Genomic DNA, 24580 nt, shown 5'->3' on the forward strand with positions numbered 1-24580 from the left:
TGACCACACAGAGGGCACCTGGACCACACCAGAGACTTCTGCATGTTCCTGAGTTTCAGACTAGAGACATTCTTTCCACACAATCTGATTGAGTGGTTTGGCATTCCAGGTGAGGTGGTATTAATGATGACACCACACATTTTTTCACGGTGTATTTGCCTTTTGTGCTTTTGTTTCACTCTGAATCTATGAGTTTTGCATGAAGTGCTGTAATGTGGACGGCTTGAGAGTTGCCCGTCTAACAGCCCAAGTCTAAAATAGGGCCTGGTATTCATAGCCTGTCATGGGGGAGATCTGTCAAGCTGGCAGACAGGTGGGATTTAAAAATACTGTTATTGTTCATTTGCTACTGGTCTAGACCAAAAGAGATGGCAGATTAAAATACATCTAGAATACATCATAATTAATCTAATTAAATGGAATAGTTAAAGTAAAAATACTTCCAGTAATAACACTACAAAATGGTTTTGTATATTTAAAAATGCCAAATCACATACCAGAGTTGTAAAATAAATTTATTGTTTTACATTTAGTCATTTAAACCTACACATGAAATGACATCCAAAATTCATGGGCTCCAGTGACAAAACAAAATGGCCTCTAACTGGGAATGAAACTGACATGTTATGACTACTTTATAGTACATAACAACCCGGAACTATGTTGAATATTTTATTATTTGTTTGTACAAGCCATGGTTTACAAAAATGATTAACTTTACATTTTCGGGATAACACGTTGTTATTGTGTGGGAAAGCTTCTTTGACGTGAGGGTGTGTCTGCATCGAATACATCACCAGTGGGGTGAGCAGGGCATTCCTTCTGTCTATAATATCACATCAACAGAGATTGAGTTCATGAATTCTTCATTAGCCTATTATGCAGAACGGAAGACAATCATTTGGATGTAGGAACAATAAACATACTAATCATGTTTTAGAAAAGCACATTCTGAGTGCTGTCGATATGTGTATAAGACCTGGAGTTCCACTATATCAAACTACATTTTCCCCCATCACCCAAACTTGAGGTAATTGACTTTATAGGATAATAAATAAAGTATGTGTAGTTGGATATTGTTTTTCACAAATAATGTTATAACAGAGTATTTTAATTGATTTGAAAAGCTGTGTACTTCAAAAAGGTACAAAAAACACACACACAAAGTGATCACATGCATACAAAAGTTGAGAAAAAAACTGATTATTTGGTTTATTGAAGCATAACCTGTTTTTATCCAATAGTATCCATGCTATTGAGAATCTCACAGACCATAAAGCCTAACACCAAAAATACTCTCAAACTAATCCATTATCCTAACAACCTTTGCATAGTCATATATACTGTCTATAATCCCATATATTCAGCACCATCTCTGAAATCATCAATGTACATCCACTCCCAACCCATGTCCTTGAACTGAAGTATTGAAGTTCTCATTTCAATCATCCACTTCCAAGGCAAAACATACAGATCTCTTTGTCAATCTGATTCACTCAATCAAGTGTTTTCATTATGTGCTCACAAACAGACAGCAGTAGATGCCAATTGTGTTCATACACAACAGAGACACTACAAAGACTGACTGAAGACACTCAGATGGGCCCTTCAAGTCTCTACATAATGGAGTTAACAAATCAAAATATGATGGTTTCGAAAAGATCCCACCAACAAACTGACTTGCACTTATGTTTCTTTTAAACATCCTGCTCAAAACATTTGCTATAAACATGAACACAAACATCCTCCAGTGTGACACCTATGTCTTGTGAAGAAGAGTGAATGAGGAGATCCTTAAGATGGACAGTACCAGTGCATTCCACTGTTGTGATGGTTAGTGTGACACATCATCACCAATGCCGACGCACATTCCTATCTTACTAAAAGCCCAAGGATATTTAAATAAATCTACTTCATACAAGAAAATTGACATTATTGCAAAAAGAAAACAGGCTAGCTTTGTACCATGATCTCCGGCAATAGAAATGTCTGTTACTCCCAAACCATTCTCATTATCGTCATCATCACCACCATCTTCATCTATACTACCTAATTTCAAGGCAAAAAGGAGAAGTCTAGGTTGAGATATCCCAAGCATGTACTCTCCTACTGACAAGCTATCAGTCAAATGTCTACTACAGTATTAACAGTCCATCTGCTAACTAGTTGTGAGGCCACATCAAGTTTGGCCAGTAAGAGTTTCCAGCCCTTTACAAAACAATGACCCAGACTGTGACTCATCCTTCAGAGGCCCTAGGTGCATAGCGAGCTACACTGTCTCCAGTAGAGGGTCCTCACTGATGAAGAACAGTATGGCTCCCCCAATGTCCACAGACATCAGTTGTGAAATTCAGATGATCAGAATGACTGCAGATGGGTTGTCCTTCAATCCGGCGTACAGATCTGCCCACCCTGTGTAAAAGCATTTGCTTCAAAAAATCTCACACGGTTACATCAACAGAACCTGCAGAAGAGCTGGAAGCGGCCATATAAGGCTTGGGTGTCTTGGTAGTCTCTGATCTCTCTGGTCCTGGCTGAAAATATGGGACACCCCTCTCAAATGCAGGACGGTAACCTGAGTACCCACCCAGGAGACAAAACAAGTATGAATACAAATGATTCAAATTGATGGACACATATAGAGATAAGGACATTAAGGATATATTGCCATACATTAACGCATTGTGATACTAGATTGCAAATGAACACTAAGACTGTTGGCAACATGTATCTTATGGTTTGATACCCTATGTAGATTAAGTGAAATAACAACCATTACCTGGGTCGCCAATGTCTCATGACAAGATATGAACGAAGAGAATAGCCAGGCCGATGTTCAGTAGTATAACCATGCAGATCATAACAGTGTTTGGCCCCTTGAGAAAAAACATACACGCATTAGCACAGGGTAACAGAGAAAATGTAGTGATGTTTATATAGTTGAATGTGTCTTCTTGGCACCTGTAGAGACATTTTACATATATTATCTACATATTATCTATTTTGGGAGCTCATGCAACCCTACCTGGTCATCTTCTAAAGAGTCTATGATTTCACTTGGGGTCTTCATTACAGTTTTGAGTCTTGCCTCGGCTTTAGGCTCCACCTTTGGTGCTGGTTTGGCAGCTGGCTTGGTGGGAGCGGACACTGCTTTGGGTTCAAGTGTGGGTTTTGGAGCCGGGCTGGGCTCTCGTTTTGGCGAAGGCTTGGGTTCAGCTTTGCTGACAGGCTTTCGCTCCTCAACCTTGTTCTCGAGAGCAGAGGGCGGGCGTTCGTGGAGAGACTCACGCGTGCCTGCTCTCTGCTTGAGCTCGCCCGCATTGGGCTCTGGGGTAACAGCTTTGGAGGACGGTTTGGAGGGGGGTAGCGGTTCTTCTTCATCTGAGCAGATGAGGCTGGTCCTTACAGAGGCTGGGGCAGAGGCTGGGGCAGCTTCTGGAACCTTCACCTCGGTGTCCATTTTCTGAAGCGGCTTAATCTCTAAGTCGGAGCCCTGTTCAGCCACGTTACTTTGGCGGCTCGGGGTGCGAGAGGGACCGCGGCTGCCGCTGGCGCGCTCCTCAGGGTGGGCGGGGGCAGGGGCAGGGACGGGGATGGATGCAGGGGTGGTGGGTCGGCTGCTGGGCCTGCTGTTGGCCAGGCTACTTCCTCGGCTACCACTACCTTTGCTGCTGGCCTTGTCTCCATTCCAGCTCCCGGGGCTGAGAAGGTGGGGCTCCTCCTTGCTGATGCCCAGGCTGGGAGAGGGGGTGCGGGCAGGCGTGGACACAGGCATCAGGCTGTCTAGCTCGTGCATCACAGGGCTCTCCGGGGGGGTGGGCGGGGGCTCCTCTGCTAAGAGGGGCTCGTGCATGATAGTCTCTGCATTCTCATTGCCCTCCACAATCTCCTGAAGTGCTCTCTTCTTCATGTACTCTGGCCCTGCAGGTGGCACACACGGATTGGAAAGATCTCAATCTACAGGCTGTTTATCAGACATGAAATTTCTAATGTATTGCTGTCATCATAAATGACATTTGATAAACACATGAATGAAAGCCATCCTGAAAATTCAGGCTCTCCATTAAACTGATTACTTTGATAAACAAAGAGATTGGTTTGGTTCATTTTTGTCTCTAGCAGTCCCCTCATTTCAAAAAATGGGCCACTCTGCTGCTCTGCATCAAACCAATTGCTCTGACCAAGTAGAAATGGTTACCCTCTGATTTCTACAGGATGTTGTTGAGAAGTGCAGTCTAGCTTGGATGTAAGGTCTAATTCATGGGGCCGAATTCACAAAACATTATTTTAACTGTTATTTTATTATTATCTACTTACTTGATAAAAAAGAAACTGTTGCATTTCCTCTAAAAAGTTAGTAAGAATGTAATTTAATGCCACTTACGAAAACTAAAAATCCCCACTTCATTTACAACATGCCTCTGGTTTCATAGTTGACTAATTGGTTGTAATGAGGTTAGAACCAATGAGGTTGTTCGAACAGGGTATTAATGGATGAGATAATCAACCAATTAAAACTCTCTGCATCAACCCTTTTTTCCCTTTCAGAGTGAAATCCTAGAAGACTGTTTATCACTCTGCCATCTTTGCATGAGTGATCTTTCCCAGAGGAATGTGCTGTGACTGAAGACCTTGTCCATTTGGAGCATTAGCCACACACATCTCAGCCAGCCACTCAGCGGTGACAACCTTTTATCAGCGAGTGTCTATTTGAATCTTCGAGGAGCTCAGCTCAGAAAAGAGAAGACAAAAATGCGGAGGCACACCGGAGGCTGAGAGGCCAGTGTGTGCAGGACGGATGCGTAAGGAAACTGATATGCTCCAGAAGCCCCAGTGAGAAGGTCCTTTTTTTAGATCCTCATAAAGGACACTATCCTTGTGGTGCACCTCTCTCAACCCAGGGTCAGCAACACAGCACGGACGACAGCCACGCTCGCTATGACTCCAGTTCAAGTTCAAGATTCAGACGAGTACCTGGCTGGATGAAGGAGGGGGAGAGCTCTCGGGCCACCACCCTGGCGATGCTGGACTCGTTGTTGGAGGCCTGGGAGGCCAGGTCTGCTGCGTCTGCCTTGGCCTTGGCATGGGAGGTCCTGGAGAGACACAAAACCAGGGTTCACTCAGCAGTCATGAGACGTTTGATCCTGCACTGTGTCTGTGGTTACAACGTCATATTGGAAAGTACAGGGGATCTCATATTGAAGGGAACATTCTGCTCCACATAAATGAATGAGTGTGTGACAAGGAGTCTTCACACCTCACTTTCACAGATGGTGACAGTTCATGCAGTACAAATGAATGACAATGAATGAATGAATGGAAAATGGATGTTCCTCACCCTGTGACTCACATTCTACCCTCTTTATTTGGAAATATACTTTGTCATATTAGCAATGGTAAAAGAAATGAGAGCATTCACAACACTTAAACCCCCTCGTACCAAACCTAACCCGAAGGAAAACACTGGACTCTGTATGAAGCCACATAATAAAGCTTTAACCAGAGAGACTTGCTAAAATATCACCAAAGGCTTGTTTACAAAATCCAGCCATGTGAGGGGCATGTGTGTGTGGTCGGTCACATGGGTTCTAATTATTAACAGAAATAGAGAAGGGACATTTGGTTTTATGCTGCTGAGTTGGAACTGAAATATATGACTTGATGAGGATTTTAACACCTTGGCTCAGACAATGTTAATACATGGGGTCTGCTTTGAAGAGGGCAATAAATACGTGATTGTACAAAATGTGTTACTCTTAACTATCTAAACATGTATGACAAATGGCAACAGCCCTTAACATTATTGTCATCTCTCCGGAGTGGGGCATCTTTTGCGTGATTTAAATACAGTCAGTGTGGAGTAGTCAATGCTGTTGATATCTCTGGAGGGCTGGGAGTATTACTGATTGTGATTACTCTGTGAATACTTGACATACTGTAACGTTACACTGGGCTCAAAATAGCTCTGGCCCACTTGAAGACTCTGAGGGGTAGGCTCTTCCCCCTGGAACAATTAGGGGCACTTGAAGCTCCCTGCTAGATTTAGTAGACCTACACCTGTCCCCACCGAGTCAACAACACCCCCTCTTTCAGGGGCTTGTGCCTTCCTTCACACTGTCTCTGAGCTCATATCTAGACTGGCTGACACATGGTTAAAAGGCCAATTCCGTCCACATCAAAGGTGGATTCAATAAATCTCATTGCCTGAAGCTTGAAATCTACAAAAGCAGCTGATTTGTGAAACGTAAATGGGAAAACCCATTGCATTCACTCCATATTGTATCAACAGAATGTTTCAATTCTTGATATTACAACGGCACTGGAGGCTTGATGGGTTGCAGGTTAGCTTGTTTTAATGATGTGATTTACTTAAGAATATCAGATGAGACTTGCATAATGCATTAACAAGTGTGTGGTGAATATCTCCCCATCCGTTTAGCACACTAACAGATTATGCTTTCGAGCGGGAATGTGGTCTTGGCTGCGACACTAACTTGCACACACAACACACAGAAGTGCCATTCTATGGTGTCAGAACTGTAATTCCTATAAGCCTCGTTCCCACAAACACATGGAGCGTAAACACAGTATCTTTGGAACTAATGGAAAAAGGCTGCTGCTGGACCCAAAACATGATCTGTTGTGTTGTGTGGTGTGGAGACGTTCCATAAACGGTTGCCAGCGTGTGGGTGGAGAGAGGCGTAGGGCAGATGGTATCTCTTGCAGACTAACTACCTCCACCATCGCAGCTCTCAGAGAACATACCCCAGAGCCAACATACATTACAATCACTGTGATTGTTTTGATGTGGTGCTCTAGCTAGTTTGCGTGAACTCGTATATTGTTTTTCTCACAATCAAATGGACACTTATGACATGTAAGTGGGATGAGTAATACATGAGATGTCCTGTTGTGAACAGATAATACATTTGAAGTGGTATTAGATGCTGACTTATTTTCAGTGGGTATGACGCCACTGTTGAATGCTGCACTTGTGCACCTCAGTGGCATCCTTTCATCGCCTCGCTTCAAACAGACTAGTTTAACAAAGTGTGATATCTGAAGCTGTGACCTGAATACTCTGTATGGTTTCAGGCTTCCCTAAAGGACCCCCCCCCCTCTAACCTAGAGGCTGGGGCAGCTTAAACAAGAGGTGTGGTTTCCAATAAAAAAACATATTTAAGAGATGCACAAGATCAAAATGTGTACCCCTAAAAAGCTGGTTATGCTTTGAGTTTTAACTTCTGTGTGCTGCTCATGAATTGCGCATAACTCCATATTGGCTTCAAGAGAAGTGAGATCTGTCAGCATGGAATATGCCACTCCAGCTCAGGGGATCCCCCAAGCACTCTCTCTCTCTCTCTCTCTCTCTCTCTCGCTCTCTCTCTCTCTCTGTATATATATACAGTATACAGACTGTATGTTTTATTTAGTATCCAAAATATTTTCTCATATTATACAAAAACATTTACTGTATCATGTGTATTTGTGTCTTTATGTGTGCAAATATTGCAGCGTTCAGTATTTTGGGCCTTTTTCAAACAAAGATAGAAAATTGACAGGAAATGTAGGGGAGAGAGAGATGAAGAGAAGCAGAAATGGCTCAAGCTGGAATCGAACCCGGGGCGCAGGGTCACCCCAACTTCCTCACGAGTATCGATAGTTTACAGTACATACAGTACACAGGCAAGAATAGACTGGCTCCTCCGTCACAAACGCCTCTCTTTGCAAACGATTAAACTAGTTGCAGCGGCACAAAATGCCTGTATCAGCAATCATGTATGTAAGTGTAGACGCTCAACTAAGGCTAGGTGTGGTACATGTATCTGCTACTCTCTCATCCCCAGACTCTCTCTTATGAGCTCCGTCATATTTATATCCATGGAACCATTTGACACCCCTGCTGACGCAAGACTGCCCGGTGTCTCTGCGCTGCTTGTCCTTTGGCTGTGCTCAAACGTGTTGGATGTTCTCCCTGTCAGACTCCAACAAACTGTTCCCAACATGAAACGTCCCTGCTAACAGTCCGGATTCAGTGACACAAGGCTCTAAGCCTAACCCTCACCCAGAGTTGTATCTCAGCTGTGTGTGTGGCTGTTTGTCTGTGACTGGGCAGGAAAGTTGGGGGAAGAGAGGGTTCAATCAGCTGTTGCATTGGCCTGTGATTGTGCTGCAGCAACAGTGTGCCTGCCCTTATTTAGTCAGGCCTCCCTTCTGACACAGGGCCTCCGTCTGCCTGTGCGTCATTAACGCCCAGAGCAGCGTTCAGCAGTCTCTCTTCAGACCCTCTCAGAGCCTGCTCCCAGCCCCCGCCAGCCAGCCAGGCACAGCTACTGAATGTCAAAGCACAACATAGGCTAGCTGACGAGCTAACTTCAATAGGCAACTTGATATATTTATACCTCCTGACCTAATCTCTCTATGGCTATAGCTACTGGTTGGCACCATTACTGGGTGGCTGGATGGTGGTTTGTAGTGGGTCTTGGCTGGGGAAAGAGCTCCATCTTCCTGGTTCACATGGGGCTACACAGTACAATGTTGGCCAGACGTGGTGCTCTTTCTTCTATCATAAAAACATAACCACTCCTCATTGGGAAAACCTATCTGATTGTGTTGTAGGTGTAAAACCTTTGAAGGTCTGAACTTTCAATAGGAAATGAGACAGAATCATCTGTGATATTCAGCTTTTTAAAACAAATGTGTCTGTCACCCCCCCGCTGTATTGACTGTGTAAATTACACACTTAAAAAGGTGAGAGACAATCAAGGTGAATCTGTATGAGTTTGGGTTTACAGTTTGAGACCACCCAAGTATGATTAGAAAGTTGTTTGTAAAGTCGATAACTGTTTATTTCCAGTCGCTATCCCGCACAGTCCCCTGGATGTTAGTAATCATGCCTATTCATGGCCTTGTCTGGGCACCGACCGACCTGTCTGAGAAGATGATAGAGGTTAACTATTACACAAAGGAAAACAGTTTGGCCCATAACTCTTATTACGCTGCATGTCGCTGAGGTAAAATATTTAGATTTCCATCTGCCTGGGACAGGATCTGCAGTCTGTCAGGGAGAGCTTGCCTGCTGTAAACACTGAGCTTATTTCAGGTGCAGAGGCTTACAGTAGATAATACAGGTCCTGCCTTGTATGGTGCGGGTGCATGGACAGCAGGAAACCTGTGTCATCGGAAAAGAGCATCGCCGTTCCCTGTTTTGTCAAGCAAGGACAAGGACAAGGACAAGGAACAAACAACACACCATCCAGCGAAGCTAGGAACTAATTTGACCATGTTCGGCCGCATGCTAGATTACATTTTAACGTCATACACTTCATGTCATACACTATATGAGTAGATCATTGACAAATTGGTCTGACAAGTGCAAAGGAAAAACAAACAACTGCTTTGCTTCAACATCTCGTAAAATCCCAAAGGAAACACAAAAGTTCTACAAATGCTGTTAGGTTACTTTTCTCATGTTGTAAGTTGTAGTAAACACCAGTGGACACTTTCATAGAACAATCCTTTGATGTGTAAAAACCTAAGGGAAGCCAACAGATAACTTTTTTTCAGAAGGCCCACATCATTGGGTCAAGGGGGTGCTTGGTAAACTGATACCATGGCATTGCTTTCCTCATTGAACTTGACAGTCATGTCTGTGTGACATAGCAGGCTCTGCCCTTTATGTGCAGGTCCATGCAGGGTCAGCTCATGACGCTTATGGTCACTGTTGTGTTGTCAATGAATGGCCTTGTGTTGAACGAATTCTATTCCAAAGGGTAAGGGTGAAAAAACTTCAAGACATCAAACTATATATCAAAGGCTCTAACCCCTAAAACAGTAAACATATTCTAGACGCCACACCTCTAACTGGTCTGTGTTAGTAGGTGTGTGTGTGTGTGTGTGATGAGGTAAACTCTTCTAAAGGGTTCAACCTCCAGCTCTTGAGAATGAGTTGTGGGTACCGGTCCATCTTGACCTGCAGCTAGAACTCATGCTTCCAACTTACAATGTAGCTTGTCTTGAACATCGCCCTCCTTACAACAGCTCTGTTGTTTATGCAGTGCCCTCCAGAGGTATCCTCCCGTACACTGTGTATGCACCTCTAAGTATATAAAGAGATACTGATGCCCTTACTGGATGTATTTCTTGATCACATTCAATCTTAATGTCAAATTAATAATAAAGTAAATAGCAACAACCACAACACAGGTAACAACAACACCATGGGTAGTCACCCAGCCTGTTTTGTTTTTTTACCTGGAGGCAGCGATCTCTGCCTTCTGTTTGGCAATGGCCGCCGCCCTCTGAGCTCCCTCCACGCTGCGCTCCACCTTCTGCTTGATCTTGGTGCCCTTCAGCTGGATCACCCTCTTCTTCATGGCCTTCACCAGCATGTTGTTCATGTACTTCCCCTCCTCCTTCCCGCCCTCCGCAAAGGTGGTGCAGCCGTAGCCGTGGCGCTGGTTGTCCAGCCACTCTCCCTCGTACTTGAGGCCGCTGGACCGCTCGCTTATTCCATAGCCGGAGCGCTTGTCGTTCTTCCACTCGCCCATGTAGACCTCGGTGGTGGTGGCATCGATGTCGGCCTCCACGGGGGGGAAGTCCTCCACGCCGGCCAGGCTGTCGTCGCCCAGGCTGATGGTGGAGTTGGCATCGCTGGCCGCCGAGCTGAGGGCTGACTCGGTCCTCAGGAAGCTGATCTTGCTCTTCTGGCTGGACAGGGAGGTGCGGGAGTCGGACTTCTTCAGCTTGCCCAGCAGGGAGCCACGGCGGAACAGGCCTTTCTTCTTGGGCTTGACGGCCTCTGGGTCGACCTGGAGCGTGAGGGCGAAGCCCCCGCGGGAGGGCCCCAGCTGGGTGGGGGTGGAGACGGGGGTTTCCTGGCCGGAGGCGTTGGTGGTGGTGATGACGGGCGCGTCCTGCTGGAGCAGCGTGCCGTTGCTGTGCTCGCTGCGGAGAGAGGTCAGGGAGGTGCGGAGAGGGGAGCGCACCACCGCCGCCATGCCATAGGGCACACTTTGACGCACCCCGTATCCATGTCGCATACCACCTGTAAACTGACCCTGGAAGGTGCCTGAGGAAACACAGGATGTTCACAATGTCTATTAGCAGGAGCAATGGTAAACAGGGACATTTTGTCTTCGTCTGAGAAAGGCCTGATTCAAAGATTCAAACTTCATGAGAAGATTCAAACTTCATGATTCAAACTTCATGATTCAAACTTCATGAGCAGATTCAAACTTCATCTGAGCTCCTCGTGTGTTGAAGCTTGTTGACAAGCTGACAGTACCCAGGCTGTATCACCATCCTTTTCTCACTGCATGTCTGTGCATGGTGTGTTGGACCATCCTTTTCTCACTGCATGTCTGTGCATGGTGTGTTGGACCATCCTTATCTCACTGCATGTCTGTGCATGGTGTGTTGGATTCATGTTATAGGCCTGTCTTTTCAAAGACACAAAGCATTGGCACTCGATATTAAGTCGAAATCTGAAATGCTGACTTCACTCGATTTATGTGAAATCAATATAAGCCAGTCTGAGTGCTCTTCAATGCTGTCTATTGTATCCACTCTGTGTTGATGCATGTGGGCGGTGTAACAGTACAGGTTGAGGTTGATGCCCTGTGTTAGTGTTACAGTAAATGTACTTAGTGTGAGAGACTAGTCTCAGTAAAGTTATTTCTGATAGCTCAAACTCATCAGGGGGTCTAGTCCTCCATACAGACCAAGCCACGTGTGTGGATGCCATCGCCATTGGGGGCCGTGAGGCCAAGAGAACACAGTCGGGGCTATTCTTACATCCTGACACATGGCAGCTTCACATCACCCTGCTCCACATCACTTAGACCTAAATCTGATGAGTCAGCTAGCCAGGGCAACATTGGCACAGGCATGATCTGTTATGTTTTTTTTCTTCAACATCGCAACTTGAAGGCCACAGGAAATGCTGTGTTTGTTTAAACTTACATGGCAATACAAACAAGTTCAGATTCTGAAACTACTGTTTACGATGCTGGTCAGTGTGTGTTAGTCATTTAAATGTTCACGAGGAAAACATGCATATATCCTTATACGATTCTGTCAATGGTAAAAATAAATAAAAAAGCCTATTCAGTTTATACATAATGAGTTTTGTAGAATAACAGGTTATTTGCTTTAGAAGAACATCATTATAGCACCTTGCAGCCTGTTAACACACTTTATTATTTACTCCCCCAAATGTGTCTTCATGTATCACTTGGATTTGGCAAGAGGTCTTGGCAATGGGCAAGGCACCAATGGGCCATCTGGCCAACAGTTGGGTTCCATGATCCATGCATGGTTGCTAGAGTCACACAATCCCCCTTAAAGAACCCGCATGTGATCAAACATGTTAAGCACGAAAAGTACATTTCAAGTACTCCGCTCATGTTATTGCATTATTAGACCAAGCACACATGACACATGCTAAATAAGAAGCTATATCCCACCTCCATCAGCATACGTCTCTGTGCCGTATCCATCTTGCAATCCGTTATTCCATGTTCCTTCATACTTTGCGCCACTACCTATACTCAAACGTGTGCCATATCTCCCTTTGAAGCCGTGAGTCCATTCTCCTTTGTAAACCCAGTGTCCTTTAGTTTCAACGCCTAACCCGTGACGCTTTCCCTGCGACCAGTACCCTTCGAAGGTGTTTCCACTGGGCCAGGTGTAGACTCCAACCACTTCAAACCCATAATTCCAAGAGCCGGAGAACTCCCCCTGTCCTTTCGGTCCGGTACAGATCCCATGGCCATGTGCCTTTCCACCCTCCCAGCCACCACAGTAAGCACCTCCATCGTCAAATTCAAAGCGACCTCCACTCATACCTTCCTTAACTGCAGCCAAACATGCACTCTAGAAGTTAAGAAGTCAAATTAGGCCTACCTGTAACTTTGTCAAAATAGAATCAGACCATACACAGACAAGATAACCTTCACCTGACATTAAATTTAGACTTTTAAATGTCCCCAATTCACTCTAAAATTGGTCCGATTTTCTTCTCTGTAGTTTTTTGTAATTTCGGATCATGTCCAGTACTGATCGTTTTAATCACCTACCAGAACAACTTCATATTACGCGCGCGCTTTACTTTTTTTGTAAAATTATTCCCCCTCGTGGATCCGGAGTCATGGACTTCCAGACTCCGTGCAGATCAAGTTACTTTTACAAAGATTAAGATATTTTCTCATTATTTTGATAAACAATTTAGGATATCTTCTATTAAGCCCGGGCGCTTGATCATGGCTTTTAAGGTGGCCATAGAAAAGCCCCTTTCCCCTGTCCCTGCCTCCCCTTACTGTGGCGCTTTCTCCAAACTGTTGGTGCGGTTGGAAATGCTTTAACAGACCTAACAAGGCGACCAGATCTACACACACTGTTCCAAAAATACAACCCAATCCTTACCCTACTCTGCTGCAAGGAGCTATGCCAGAACACTTGCCTCTTCGGGGTTGGGCGTGCATGCAGGCTATACGCGCACACGATGGCCATGGCATCCAGTATCTTCTATTTCAACACCGCCTAAATAAATCTGCACAGTTCAATGTGCTGAAACAAAGTGTCATAATTAAAGAATGGCTGATGATCACGTTGGCCTAATTGGAGTAAGGGATAGGTTCATATTTGGTACTGCATGGGAAAGGGCAGAGAGCTGCTGTTGTTTTTTAATCTTTATATTATTTGTTCAACGACACTGATATTTAGATTCTGCTCAGGGCTTGGAAATAATTTCAGAGGCTCAGGTCTGTGACTCGTGTGTTCTCTCATATACAGTTGCACCCTCTACTGGCAGAGATTTGTTATTGCAATGGTTTTTCGATCTGGTAGACATTATCCGCAATCAGAAAACCTCACTTTTTGCCCCCAATTCACGTGAAATGTGCACGATGTTGCACAGGGTAATGGCACAGTCGGGCACGGTGGAGGTCGATCACGTTGCCATCAAGCTAAGCAGTCTGCCTCATTTTGTGACACAAATTCAATACGTCACCTCTTTGTCACCCGAATGCCTTTTTGTCAACACTGATGTACTTACAATTGTAAAGAAATATATATTTATATATTTTAAAACCAAGCAATCTCATCCACCTGGCTGTCCTCACAGAGAGCTCTTTGACCTTCTTGTGAAATTCACCCTCCCATCACTCGGGGGTTCCACGGCGCATGTTTGTGCGTATTGCGTGATGTGTTTGGCAACACATTGGTTTCATTTGAAGTGTATTCCCAGGCTTCAATAAAGGTTCGGCCCTGTAGGGTTTCGCAGGTTATTTTTGCCGACCGTTTCGTCAGAAATTGGATTCAGCACCGGAGCTGTCCAGAACTGATGTGGCCTTTTTGAATCGATGATGCTCTCTTCGTGGTGCTGAAATCCTTAGCTCTCTCTCTCTCTCTCTCTCTCTCTCTCTCTCTCTCTCTCTCTCTCTCTCTCTCTCTCTCTCTCTCTCTCTCTCTCTCTCTGTCCCTCCCTCCTCTCTATCCCTCCCTGGTCCTCTCACACGCACAAAACCCTCTGTCATGGCGTCTTCCAACAATGTTACCCCAACCAACTGTAGTTGGTGGCCCATATCAGCTATGGACGAAGACGACAAAATCACTGACGGGGAGGAAAACGAAGAACCAGTTGCAGAATCCAAACCCAATTTCTCTAAAGACAGGCTCGTTCTGTACCATTGGACGCAGTCATTCAGCTCTCAAAAGGTAAGACTGCTATGCATGAAATGGAGGTGTTCCCTCTCTGAGATGTCATGCTATGGACATATTTGGTTGCTATGATCGTAGAATGATTCAACATTATATTGTTCATCATATGAATTCCATATCAAATTGTAAGCCTGTTAGGGTCTGTTTAATCCAAGACATTATGAAACCACTGCAGCATGTGGGGAACATTCCCTCGACACTGGTTTATAAGAGACTTATGTTGTTTTGAGATGTATGTCTTATTCCTATAGATGATTTAGCCTGAAGAAGATTTCGCTTTAGAGACGTCTGCAGATTTTTTTCTGGACCCGTTTATCACTCGCGGTAAAGTCCACCTTGATGTGGTCCGAGTCAGACACATGACACTTTAAATAATTGATTGAAACAATGTATCTCTGTAAAGAAGAGAAATCAACCGAACGTACGATTCCTTCGTGCTTCATTTCGATACCACGCCGTTTCACAACCTTGATCCTTTTAAATTACTTTTTTTTTTTTTACCCCAGATGAATCTATACAGGATACTTTTGCATTCTAGAGTAGATTGCTACAGGCACAGCAATGCCTTTCCACAAATTGATTAAATATCCTTTAGTAAATGAAAAAGAGTGTAAAACATACAGTTGAGGGTCTTGCATCAAATGTGTCCAAAATATGATCAATAGGGCTCCATGACTTGCCTCTTGGCTTCTATGGTTGAAACGTTTAAATCGCAACTAAGCTTCTAGAAAGCTTCATCAGTTATTGTACATAGGTAAATATGAATGACCTTGTTTGATGTCTTATTTCTGCTCTACCTTCTTCCATATATGTATAGTGCTTTAAACAAAAGGTGGGGAATATCAAGTTGTAGTTTCATGTACAAAGAGTAACACCACTAGGGATATTGTGTTGAGCATGAAATAACAGTGGAATGCTTATCATTTAATGTCAAATAATATACAGGTGATCCATCGTGTGGGTCAGTACACCTGGGTCAGTACACTAGTGTCTTAGCAGATGTTGCTGAGCCCTCCTCCACTCCCAGGAGGTAAAGATCTTGGGGAGTGAGCCTGTCTGTCAACCAGGAGCTGTTCTGGCAGGGAGCCACTCTTCCTGGGCTGCTGATTGCTGTTGTTGTCACTCAGCAGAGACGCTAGCACTCGGCTTGTCAAGGGTCCACATCCACACAGGATTCCCAGCAGTTTACTTTATTCACCTGCACGGTTCTGCTCCTTTGTGGTTAAAGACGTTATAAGGGCATTATTTACAGCTGATTAGTATTTGTCTCACACAGGGCCTAAGGTATGATCCTGATCAGATTGATCAGAGGTATGTACTCAGGGTGCAGTGTAGAATGTAATACGTAATGCTTGATCCATTTAAGCAGGTGCGTTTTCACTCTGCAGGATTGCTTTAATAAGATTACTAGATTTTGTTCAAATTCAGGATCTCTATCATGCAAAAGGCATCTCTGTCTGTTCTTTGGCAGACATATGTGTTCTTCTATAGCTGTTATAGTCACCTTGTGTTTGTTTAAAGAAGCAATACCTGCTCCTGCTATCAAGTCATAATAACCATTTTTGTTACAAATTTTGTTTGGTTTCATGAGAGTGTGATATTGTGTTTCCAGCAAAGATATTACAGTGCAGAGCTCAATATTCAGGCATAACTACATTTGAAAAAAACATAATAAGCCTTAATAAATAACAATACTGTCTATTACTGTCACAGGCACAGAAGATGATACAATGACATCAGTATTAGAGGAAGATTGAGTTGATTTCTGAGCGAGAAAAGGCATCTGTCATTAGACAGCTTTGTTTCTGCTTCATTTCTGTGAAGCCATCAGACCTATGAAGTGTTGTCAAGGTAGTTTGTGTAAATCCGTGCCAAAGCCTGACATGAGTAATGAAATGATTCACACAAGAGAATATGATATGGACAGAGTTAGATTCTTTCAAATGAAAATGTGATTGGATGCCACTCCAAGATCAATCCATCACTGTACTTCCCAGGGGTGCAGGTTAGATATGCACACCCTCTCTCTCTGCTACTCTGCCCAGTGTTATATTTACATCCAACACTGTCTGTGATGCTAGGCTTAGAGGCTTGTCCAGGGAGTTAGTGATTATGTGGACAATAGCACTAGTATAAAACACTTTAAGATAAACCAAAAAGTATTATCTTGCACTTTGGTCTGATTTGATCAATTCTGCTCCAGGAAGATGCGACACGCAAAATGATGAACTGATCAGTATGATAATGGCCTAACCAAGGCCTCCTTCCTGTCTGTATAGCATGTTTACAAACATTTGTTCTCCTCGTGAAGTTTAACATCACATCGATGTTTTGGGTCATTCTGCAGTGGATGTGTTGTTGGAGGGCATCACAGTCTCTGTGTCCTTGCTTCTTGGCCTCCTCGCGACGATCCTCTTTGCCACGTGTGTCGTCTCACAGTTTGTTCACGTGTGCTTGTGTGTGTGTCCAGGTGCGGCTGGTCATCAACGAGAAGGGCCTGCTGTGTGACGAGAGGGACGTGAGCCTGCCCCTGACCGAGCACAAGGAGCCCTGGTTCATGAGGCTCAACCTGGGGGAGGAGGTGCCCGTCTTCATCCACGGGGACACCATTGTCAGCGACTACAACCAGATCATCGAGTATCTTGAGACCAACTTTGTAGGAGGTACAGCCCTGCTTCAGACACTGTAGAGTTCGCTGCCGCACAAGTGGCTGAGGCCTTTCCAATCATTTCTCTAATTTCTCCAAATCCACTCATATGTATGTAACATACGGATGTCACTTTTTTTTTTTTACGACTTGTATATTTTCCCAATGGTATGTCAGGATGACAGTTCACCATGTTGATAGGCTGGTTAAGAGACTGGTTATATATTGACATCATGTATATGAACGCAGACTGAATTATATGGATCACGTTTTCTTGTGTGTGTATCGGGTGTCCTCTGGGATCACTTGCAGCAGCAGCAGTTGTGAGGTCGTTATTGTCCGGGGAGGATAGATCCAGGAAGGGCCTGAGGGATATTGAGCAGTGCCAATGGATGAAGGACTCCTTCCTAGTCTAAAGACACTTTAATGCCCAATGATCCGTGACTTTAATGCTGGATGTTCTGACCAACCGCTGATTTAAGTGGAAGTGGATATGGTCCAATGGCTGCTCAAAATACTTACCCCCATCTGAGGCAGAACATCGACATGGCGTTGATTTTTCCCAGTCCCAGCCGAATTCATCTCAAGCTAAATAGAGCAATTGAAAACATGTCACATTTCCATTGTGAAAGGATATTTTTTGAAGGAACATGCAATATTTTGTAAAGGAATAAGGAGAGTCAATACTGTATCACTGAATTGTGAATTTGTAGCTCTGTTTCATGTCCTTTGAAGCATTAAAACTCCATATTGTTCTTGGTGCACAATGGCCTTTGCCCTCACTCACTTCACTGGTCGAATGTCGTGTCAGTCAGCCGCAGTATTTACCGATATGGCTTTGCTCTGTGTTTAATTTCTAATGAACCCTGACAGCGTTGACCTGATAAGGCCTGGTAAGTAGCAGAAGAGTGAATCCAACCCTTAACCTTGTGATTCTGTTTGCCGTTGAGAAAAACATCCAAGTCCTGTATTCTTAAAGATAATGTTCCTGATATTTCTTTGTATTGTGCTCCTTTGCCATGGCTGTAATGTCAGTCGTACGGCTCTCTCCTGTGTTAAGCATTAGGGACTCTCTCCTGTGTTAAGCATTAGGGGCTCTCTCCTGTGGCATGAGCTACATTTATTGACCTTCAGTCTATGTACGTTGTTTGTGGGTATTAGTCAAACTGTGTCATGTGCTGTGTGTCTTGTGCTGTGAATGTGTGTGTATGCGTGTGTGTGTCTATGTGTGTAGCTCCCCAAAGCAAACCTAAGTAACAGCCTGGACTGGAACATTCCGAACCCCTCTTCTTTTTTCCCCAGTTTGCCTACTGTCTCTTGAACACGACTCTCCACAACTCTGTTCCACAAACCTGCTAGGTTAAATCATGAAGGTATCTTGTAGCAGTGGACATTGGTTGTTTCAAAATTTTTCTGCCAGGCTGGTTATGGCGGAGGGTACTTAATTCAAAATTCCAAGCATGACTTGAACATCAGACATACTGAAATGCAGCCAGTGGACTGAAGGCTCAGCTGTATCAGCTGGCTTTGTGATGGCTGTTAGGGTGGTAGAGACTCCCCATACACACATTCCACCACACATGATATGTATGATATCATGTTATGCTCTTCATAAGTATAGCATGACATTACTATTCTGTGTGTGGGAGGTGTGTGTGTGTGTGTGTTTTGTGTGGTAGTGGTGCATGGGGATAGGGGATTGACTCGACAAACAGTTTTGCTATGCATGCCCCTGCAGCAAAGCACCTCCAAGTCCAGGGCCAGCCCAGGTCCTCCCACTGGGCCGGAGGTGGGACTGATTAGTCAGCTCAGCTGGTCACAGTGCCAGGTGCATCTCCACCCTCAGCACATCTGAGAAACTGGCAGGATTGAAACTTCCCCACACCCAACTATCTCTCCTCTGATGTCCCCGTTGGCCTCGCTCACACCCTGCAGTCTCTATGCCTCTGTACCTGTGTTAGGATCATTTCTTTATCAAGTAATGCACAGAGTCATCGGATTCAACGAAAGTATAATAGTTTAATGCTTGCTGGAAAGGAGAAAAAATCTGATCGCAATACAAAGTTTGTCTGGTTCACAAGTCGTCATGTAAGACCATTTAAACATATTGGTGAGAAGTCCCCTCCCCTGAATATCAGCTGTCAATGTGATCGATCCCAGAGGTAGAGTGTGTGTGCACGTGGAAACTTACAGAGTTTTCTGACCCTAGGCTTGACCACATGATTCACTCAACACAGATAAGGTTAAACACATTTATTGCACCTCTAGTATGATAATGGTCAACCTAGGTCAGTTTGTTTACGTAAGCCTAGTGTCATCTATAGGTCATGTGGGGAAGGTGTTCTCTACTGACCAGGAATGCTAAGCACCAGTATTTTCAGAATATAATGTTAAATTCTAAATTTCTCTGACAACCTGCTTCCTGTTTTGTTATAGAATCAAGACATACCTCTCTGATCTCTCAATCTCTTGAGTTGATGGATGCCAGATTCCTAGGCTAAATCTGAGGCTGGTCATGATAAAATAACAATAATAACATGTGTATACAGTCAGTATAACAGTATTATCTGGTGTGTGTGTGTGTGTGCGTCTCTAGAAGCTGTGGCCCAGCTGATTCCAGACACGGGCTCAGCTCTCCATGAGCGTGTGCAGCAGTACCGGGAGCTGCTAGACGGCCTGCCCATGGACGCCTACACCCACGGCTGCATCCTCCACCCAGAGCTCACCACCGACTCCATGATCCCAAAGTACGCCACCGCTGAAATACGTAGTAAGTGAAGCCAGAACTCACTGTCCTTCTATGTCCTTTTTTCCCCCCCACAGAAATGACATCCATGGAACCACCACGTGTGAAGCTCATGTCAGCTGTCTGCCCTGCAGCCTCTCATCACTCTCAAACTGGCTAATCTGACCTCCCTGTTGAAAATGTCAATCACAGAAATTGCAGTGCTAGGCTGTGAATTCCCCCACTTCAGCAGTGGATGTTATGACCACTGAGTCTGAACTGGCTGGCTCCTTTATTACGTAATGAACATGTCCTGTAAATCAAGGACAAGGGCTGGTCCAGCTGAATCACTGCAGGGAAATAAATTAGCCAGGGAACTCCTGCCGTTGGGTGAAGTGTTATATCAAACGGATGGCTTTGTGAGGGGTTCACTAATGATGTTTAAGTTTAATTAAAGACATTTGTGTTCTCAATTCCTCTGGCCACTTTACTATTGCATTAGCAGTAACGCTTGATATCCTCTGTATGGTTGTGGTTTTGTCACCATTGCTGGTGATAGGGAGGTTTGAGACTGAGAGAAGCAAGATCTATCTGACCTCCAGGGTGTGTGAAAGAACTACTGTGTACTAGATCCTAGCCTAGCCTAACAGCATACGGGTGTCAGCCCTATTGAAGAATACACTAACAACCTGTCTGTCTGCCTGTCTTCAGGACACTTGGCCAACGCCGCCTCTGAGCTGATGAAGCTGGACCACGAGGAAGCTCAGTTGACAGAGCCGTACCTCTCCAAGCAGAAGAAACTCATGGTGAGGAAGTCTTGTTGAAGTCAGGGGAATGTAGGCGAAGCAGGTTCAGACTGCGGGGAGCGTCGCATCAGTAGCCAACCCTCCTGTCATGTTGCTCACATCCAGTCACCCTCACCAGCTTAAGCAGGGCGGTCTGTTTAAGAGGCACTTGCATACTCCTCTGACATTGCCACTAAGTAAGTGTGTTACAAATGCTCATAATTTTGCCTCCACCACCCCAACCTCCACACTTGTATCGGGCACGCTTTCTCGGGCAAAAGGTTGTTGTGAAGCAGAACCATTATCCTCAAAGATGACTGAGTTTCTTGACTGAACCTATAGTGAAACCATATTTAAGAAGAGAAGTTGGTGAAACCTGTCCCTGATCACTCATAAACAGATACACTTTAATTCTCCTTATATTTATCATAAGTATCATTTTGGAAAGGGTAACCCGAGTGCAGTACTGTGATAAAGGACATGTTCCACCTTCATATAGCATGCCTCCCTGACATCACTGGGACAGAAAAAGAGAGTTGTGTGCATTCAGTGAGATAAAGCCATGAGCAGTTATGCATGTTATGATTGGATTAAATAAGCTTGGCCTCACTTGAGCTAGATGTGATACATGATAGTGAGTGGACCTTGGAGCACAGTTAAAGAATAAAGAATTCCACACATAGTTAACAGTATTCCACAAACATAACACAATGTAGTGTAATTTATGACTCAGCACTTCAACTCAAACATGGTTTATTGTCAATGTTTCATAATTATGTGCTATGGATATTAGAAATTTGACTCAATTGCTTGTCCAAGATAGGCTTGTTTAGGGCCGTAATGTCTGAATGTAAATAACTGCCTCTGCCAAGAGCCAACCTTGTTAAAGAAACCCTTTAAAGGCATTGATTGGCTAGTCTCTGGAATACTGATCAATCAACACTACAGATTCATTTTATACACATTTTTGATGGAGTTGAGGTCACATATGGAAATGTGTTTTGTAGTGACATATGCAGCAAGATTGTTTGTGTTCACAGGCAAAAATATTGGACCACGATAATGTGAACAATCTGAAGAAGATTCTAGGGGAGCTCGCTATGGTTCTGGATCAGGTAGAAGCTGAACTAGAAAAGAGGAAACTGGAGTATGAAGGTCAGTGCATAAAACAAATCTGCTTTTGTCACGTTTGTGTTTAATGTGTTTTGTTTACGTTTTGTGTTTAAAACTGCTGCTCTCTTCCACCCTCTGCAGGTCAAAAGTGTGAGTTATGGCTTTGTGGACCTGAATTTACACTAGCAGATATCTGCCTCGGAGCCACATTGCACAGGCTTAAGTTCCTGGGACTTTCTAAGAAATACTGGGAGGACGGCAGCCGACCCAACCTGCAGTCTTTTTTTGTGCGTGTGCAAAAACGCTACGCTTTCCGCAAGGTGTTAGGCGACATCCACACTACTCTCTTGTCGGCAGTTCTACCCAACGCATTCCGGATGGTAAAAAAGAAGCCTCCATCCTTCTTCGGGGCCTCTTTCCTAATGGGCTCGTTGGGCGGGATGGGGTACTTTGCCTATTGGTTTTTAAAAAAGAAATACATGTAGTAAATGCCCTCTTGTTGTGTTAAATGTCTGTGTATTTGTGTGATGTTTCAACTTTTCTGTAATGTTTTACGACAGCAGGAAAATATGAATCTATATAGGGAACACTATTACTTACTACTGGGTAAACAAAGAAAACAAAGACATTCCATAGCAAGGAATTCTTGACAGCACATTCTCTGGTAATCAACGCCTTCATCTCTTTTATTTCTGTCTCCCTTCACATAATTTTTTACTTTATCAGTGGTTTATTTTGAAGGCATGCATTAGGTCTATTCGGTGGGCAAATAAAACCTTTCTGTTTGACTACCTTTTGTAGGATCAACCTATTGCTTACATCTAGGAGAGTCAGACAATGGTTTGAGGTTACAATCACAATAGCAACTCATATACTCATAGGGATTCATGAAAACCAGCATGTCACTATACAGTTTATGTAGGCTATGTTATAGTTTTGGCGTTCACCTATTGCCCTTCTCTCCTTCTTTGCCCCGGGGGTTCAGCCCGTGAACCCCAGGCGATTTTCCGAACAAACCCTCATCGGTACAATCGCTGTGCTGCCTGAAAACTGCCAGATGAAATGAAGGAGAAGGCCACTATCCCCATACTGTGCACTCAATCCCAGCCATAGCACCAGGGTTCCATGGAACACTTGCAGCACTAGATTCATTAGTTTTTCACACTTAACTGATCGGATATCTAGACATCATTGAGGGTACTGTGCACCACAGCAGGGAACTGTCAAGGAAGGAGAACATAATTAAGCAGTGTATACCAGATTAGATCCGGCAGAAATACTGAAAAATCAATCAGTAGCTGTTGACTGTGTCCCTCCAGACAGTGGAAAGATTGTTTCTGCCCTTGCAGAAGACCTTTTAAACAATATATTTGTTAGTTTAAGTTGTATGCTTACATCATGAGTTTTCACATGGGTTGTGATATACATGGCTGGCTTGATTCCAAGAACTTTGAGCTTTATCAGTTTCTGTACATGATTGACAGTTTAAATCTGTATATTTTGGTTCCATGAATGGCCATATACTGTATGTATTAGTGACATTGTTGTACAGCTGTTCTCAGTTTTAAACCTCTTATCCAGCCCCTTCTAGTCAGTCTGACAATAGCCCTCTCTGTGTAGGACCACAGCAGACCATATGCATGGCTCTGGCAACAAGCATTCCTTTATAAAAACAGGGTTAACACTGAACAATGAAGTCTCGTAAGGCCAACAACAGTAAATAGTCCTATTACTCCAGTAGCCAATAGGACAGGGTCTGTGTGGCTATATCTCTCGGTTGCCACAGAAACAGTTTAACAGCAAAGCTGCAGAAGGTTGTTCACCATCTATGTGGATAATTGATGCTGGTGCAGTAAAGGATGTTTAACCAAAGACTAAGATCAATGTCTCATTAACAGTGTGTCTGTCAGCTGTAGAACATCATTGATAGTTTTGTCCCATAGCTTCCTCTCTTCCTGATGAACTGAACAATTACATTTTCCTAAAGATTATTGTGTTCTCTTTAATGGGGACAAATTGTAAATAATGATGTGAAAGTCACGGGATTGACCACTAGGTAAAGAAAATCTATATTAAATCTGTTTTGAAAGTTGGATGTTTGCAGGGGGCACCATTGACTGTATTTATTAATGCTTGACATTACTGTAATAGCCATACAAAAATGTTTCTAGAACATTCCACTGAAATAGATACTGGGAATCTCACAAATTCAGTAAATGAACAAACTGTCAAATTTGTCATTGTCAAGACAAATGGAAAGATTATGCTTCATAACCGGCCACTAATTGTGAATGCTTGTTTATTTTACAACCTCCTTGCTTCGAGCAGAAAGTTGGCTCTCATGGCTTACACAAAACTGGTGGAAAAATTTGAACAAGTTAAGAAATCCTTGTCGTTTTTTGTGACCATTATATTTCACAATAGTATTTTCTTATTTTTTACTTTTATTTTTTATATTTATAAATATGCATTTATTTATGGTGCTTTTTATGATGTCTGTTCATAAGCCTTAATTTATTCAGTTGCCATCAATGACAAATAAATTATTAAAATGGAAAATTGATCATGTAGATTCTGAAATTTTATTTT

At 43.7% G+C, this 24580-nt stretch overlaps 2 protein-coding genes across 5 annotated transcripts; one reads left to right on the forward strand and one right to left on the reverse strand.

Moving 5' to 3' along the window:
• Positions 1-497: 497 nt before the first annotated feature.
• jph2 (junctophilin 2) lies at positions 498-13318 on the reverse strand. 2 transcript variants are annotated; one of them, XM_067240304.1, is made up of 6 exons: positions 12468-13318; positions 10255-11071; positions 4975-5093; positions 3026-3921; positions 2780-2876; positions 498-2575 (listed from the first exon to the last, which is right to left on the reverse strand). In XM_067240304.1, exons 1-5 carry the CDS (start codon positions 12844-12846, stop codon positions 2796-2798), a joined length of 2292 nt encoding a protein of 763 aa, XP_067096405.1. In that variant the 5' UTR covers positions 12847-13318; the 3' UTR covers positions 498-2575; positions 2780-2795. The 2 variants fall into 2 exon arrangements, with proteins under 2 accessions (XP_067096405.1, XP_067096406.1); XM_067240305.1 differs by lacking the exons at positions 498-2575; positions 2780-2876; positions 3026-3921; positions 4975-5093 and adding an exon at positions 8820-8933.
• A 1217-nt stretch (positions 13319-14535) lies between these two features.
• On the forward strand, positions 14536-22845 carry gdap1l1 (ganglioside induced differentiation associated protein 1-like 1). 3 transcript variants are annotated; one of them, XM_067240475.1, is made up of 6 exons: positions 14536-14718; positions 17192-17384; positions 19965-20138; positions 20805-20899; positions 21919-22033; positions 22133-22845. In XM_067240475.1, exons 1-6 carry the CDS (start codon positions 14536-14538, stop codon positions 22474-22476), a joined length of 1104 nt encoding a protein of 367 aa, XP_067096576.1. In that variant the 3' UTR covers positions 22477-22845. The 3 variants fall into 3 exon arrangements, with proteins under 3 accessions (XP_067096576.1, XP_067096577.1, XP_067096578.1); XM_067240476.1 differs by lacking the exon at positions 19965-20138; XM_067240477.1 differs by lacking the exons at positions 20805-20899; positions 21919-22033.
• The last annotated feature ends 1735 nt before the right edge of the window (positions 22846-24580 follow it).

Source organism: Osmerus mordax, chromosome 7, assembly GCF_038355195.1.
Source record: "Osmerus mordax isolate fOsmMor3 chromosome 7, fOsmMor3.pri, whole genome shotgun sequence".
In the NCBI taxonomy this organism is placed as follows: domain Eukaryota; kingdom Metazoa; phylum Chordata; class Actinopteri; order Osmeriformes; family Osmeridae; genus Osmerus; species Osmerus mordax.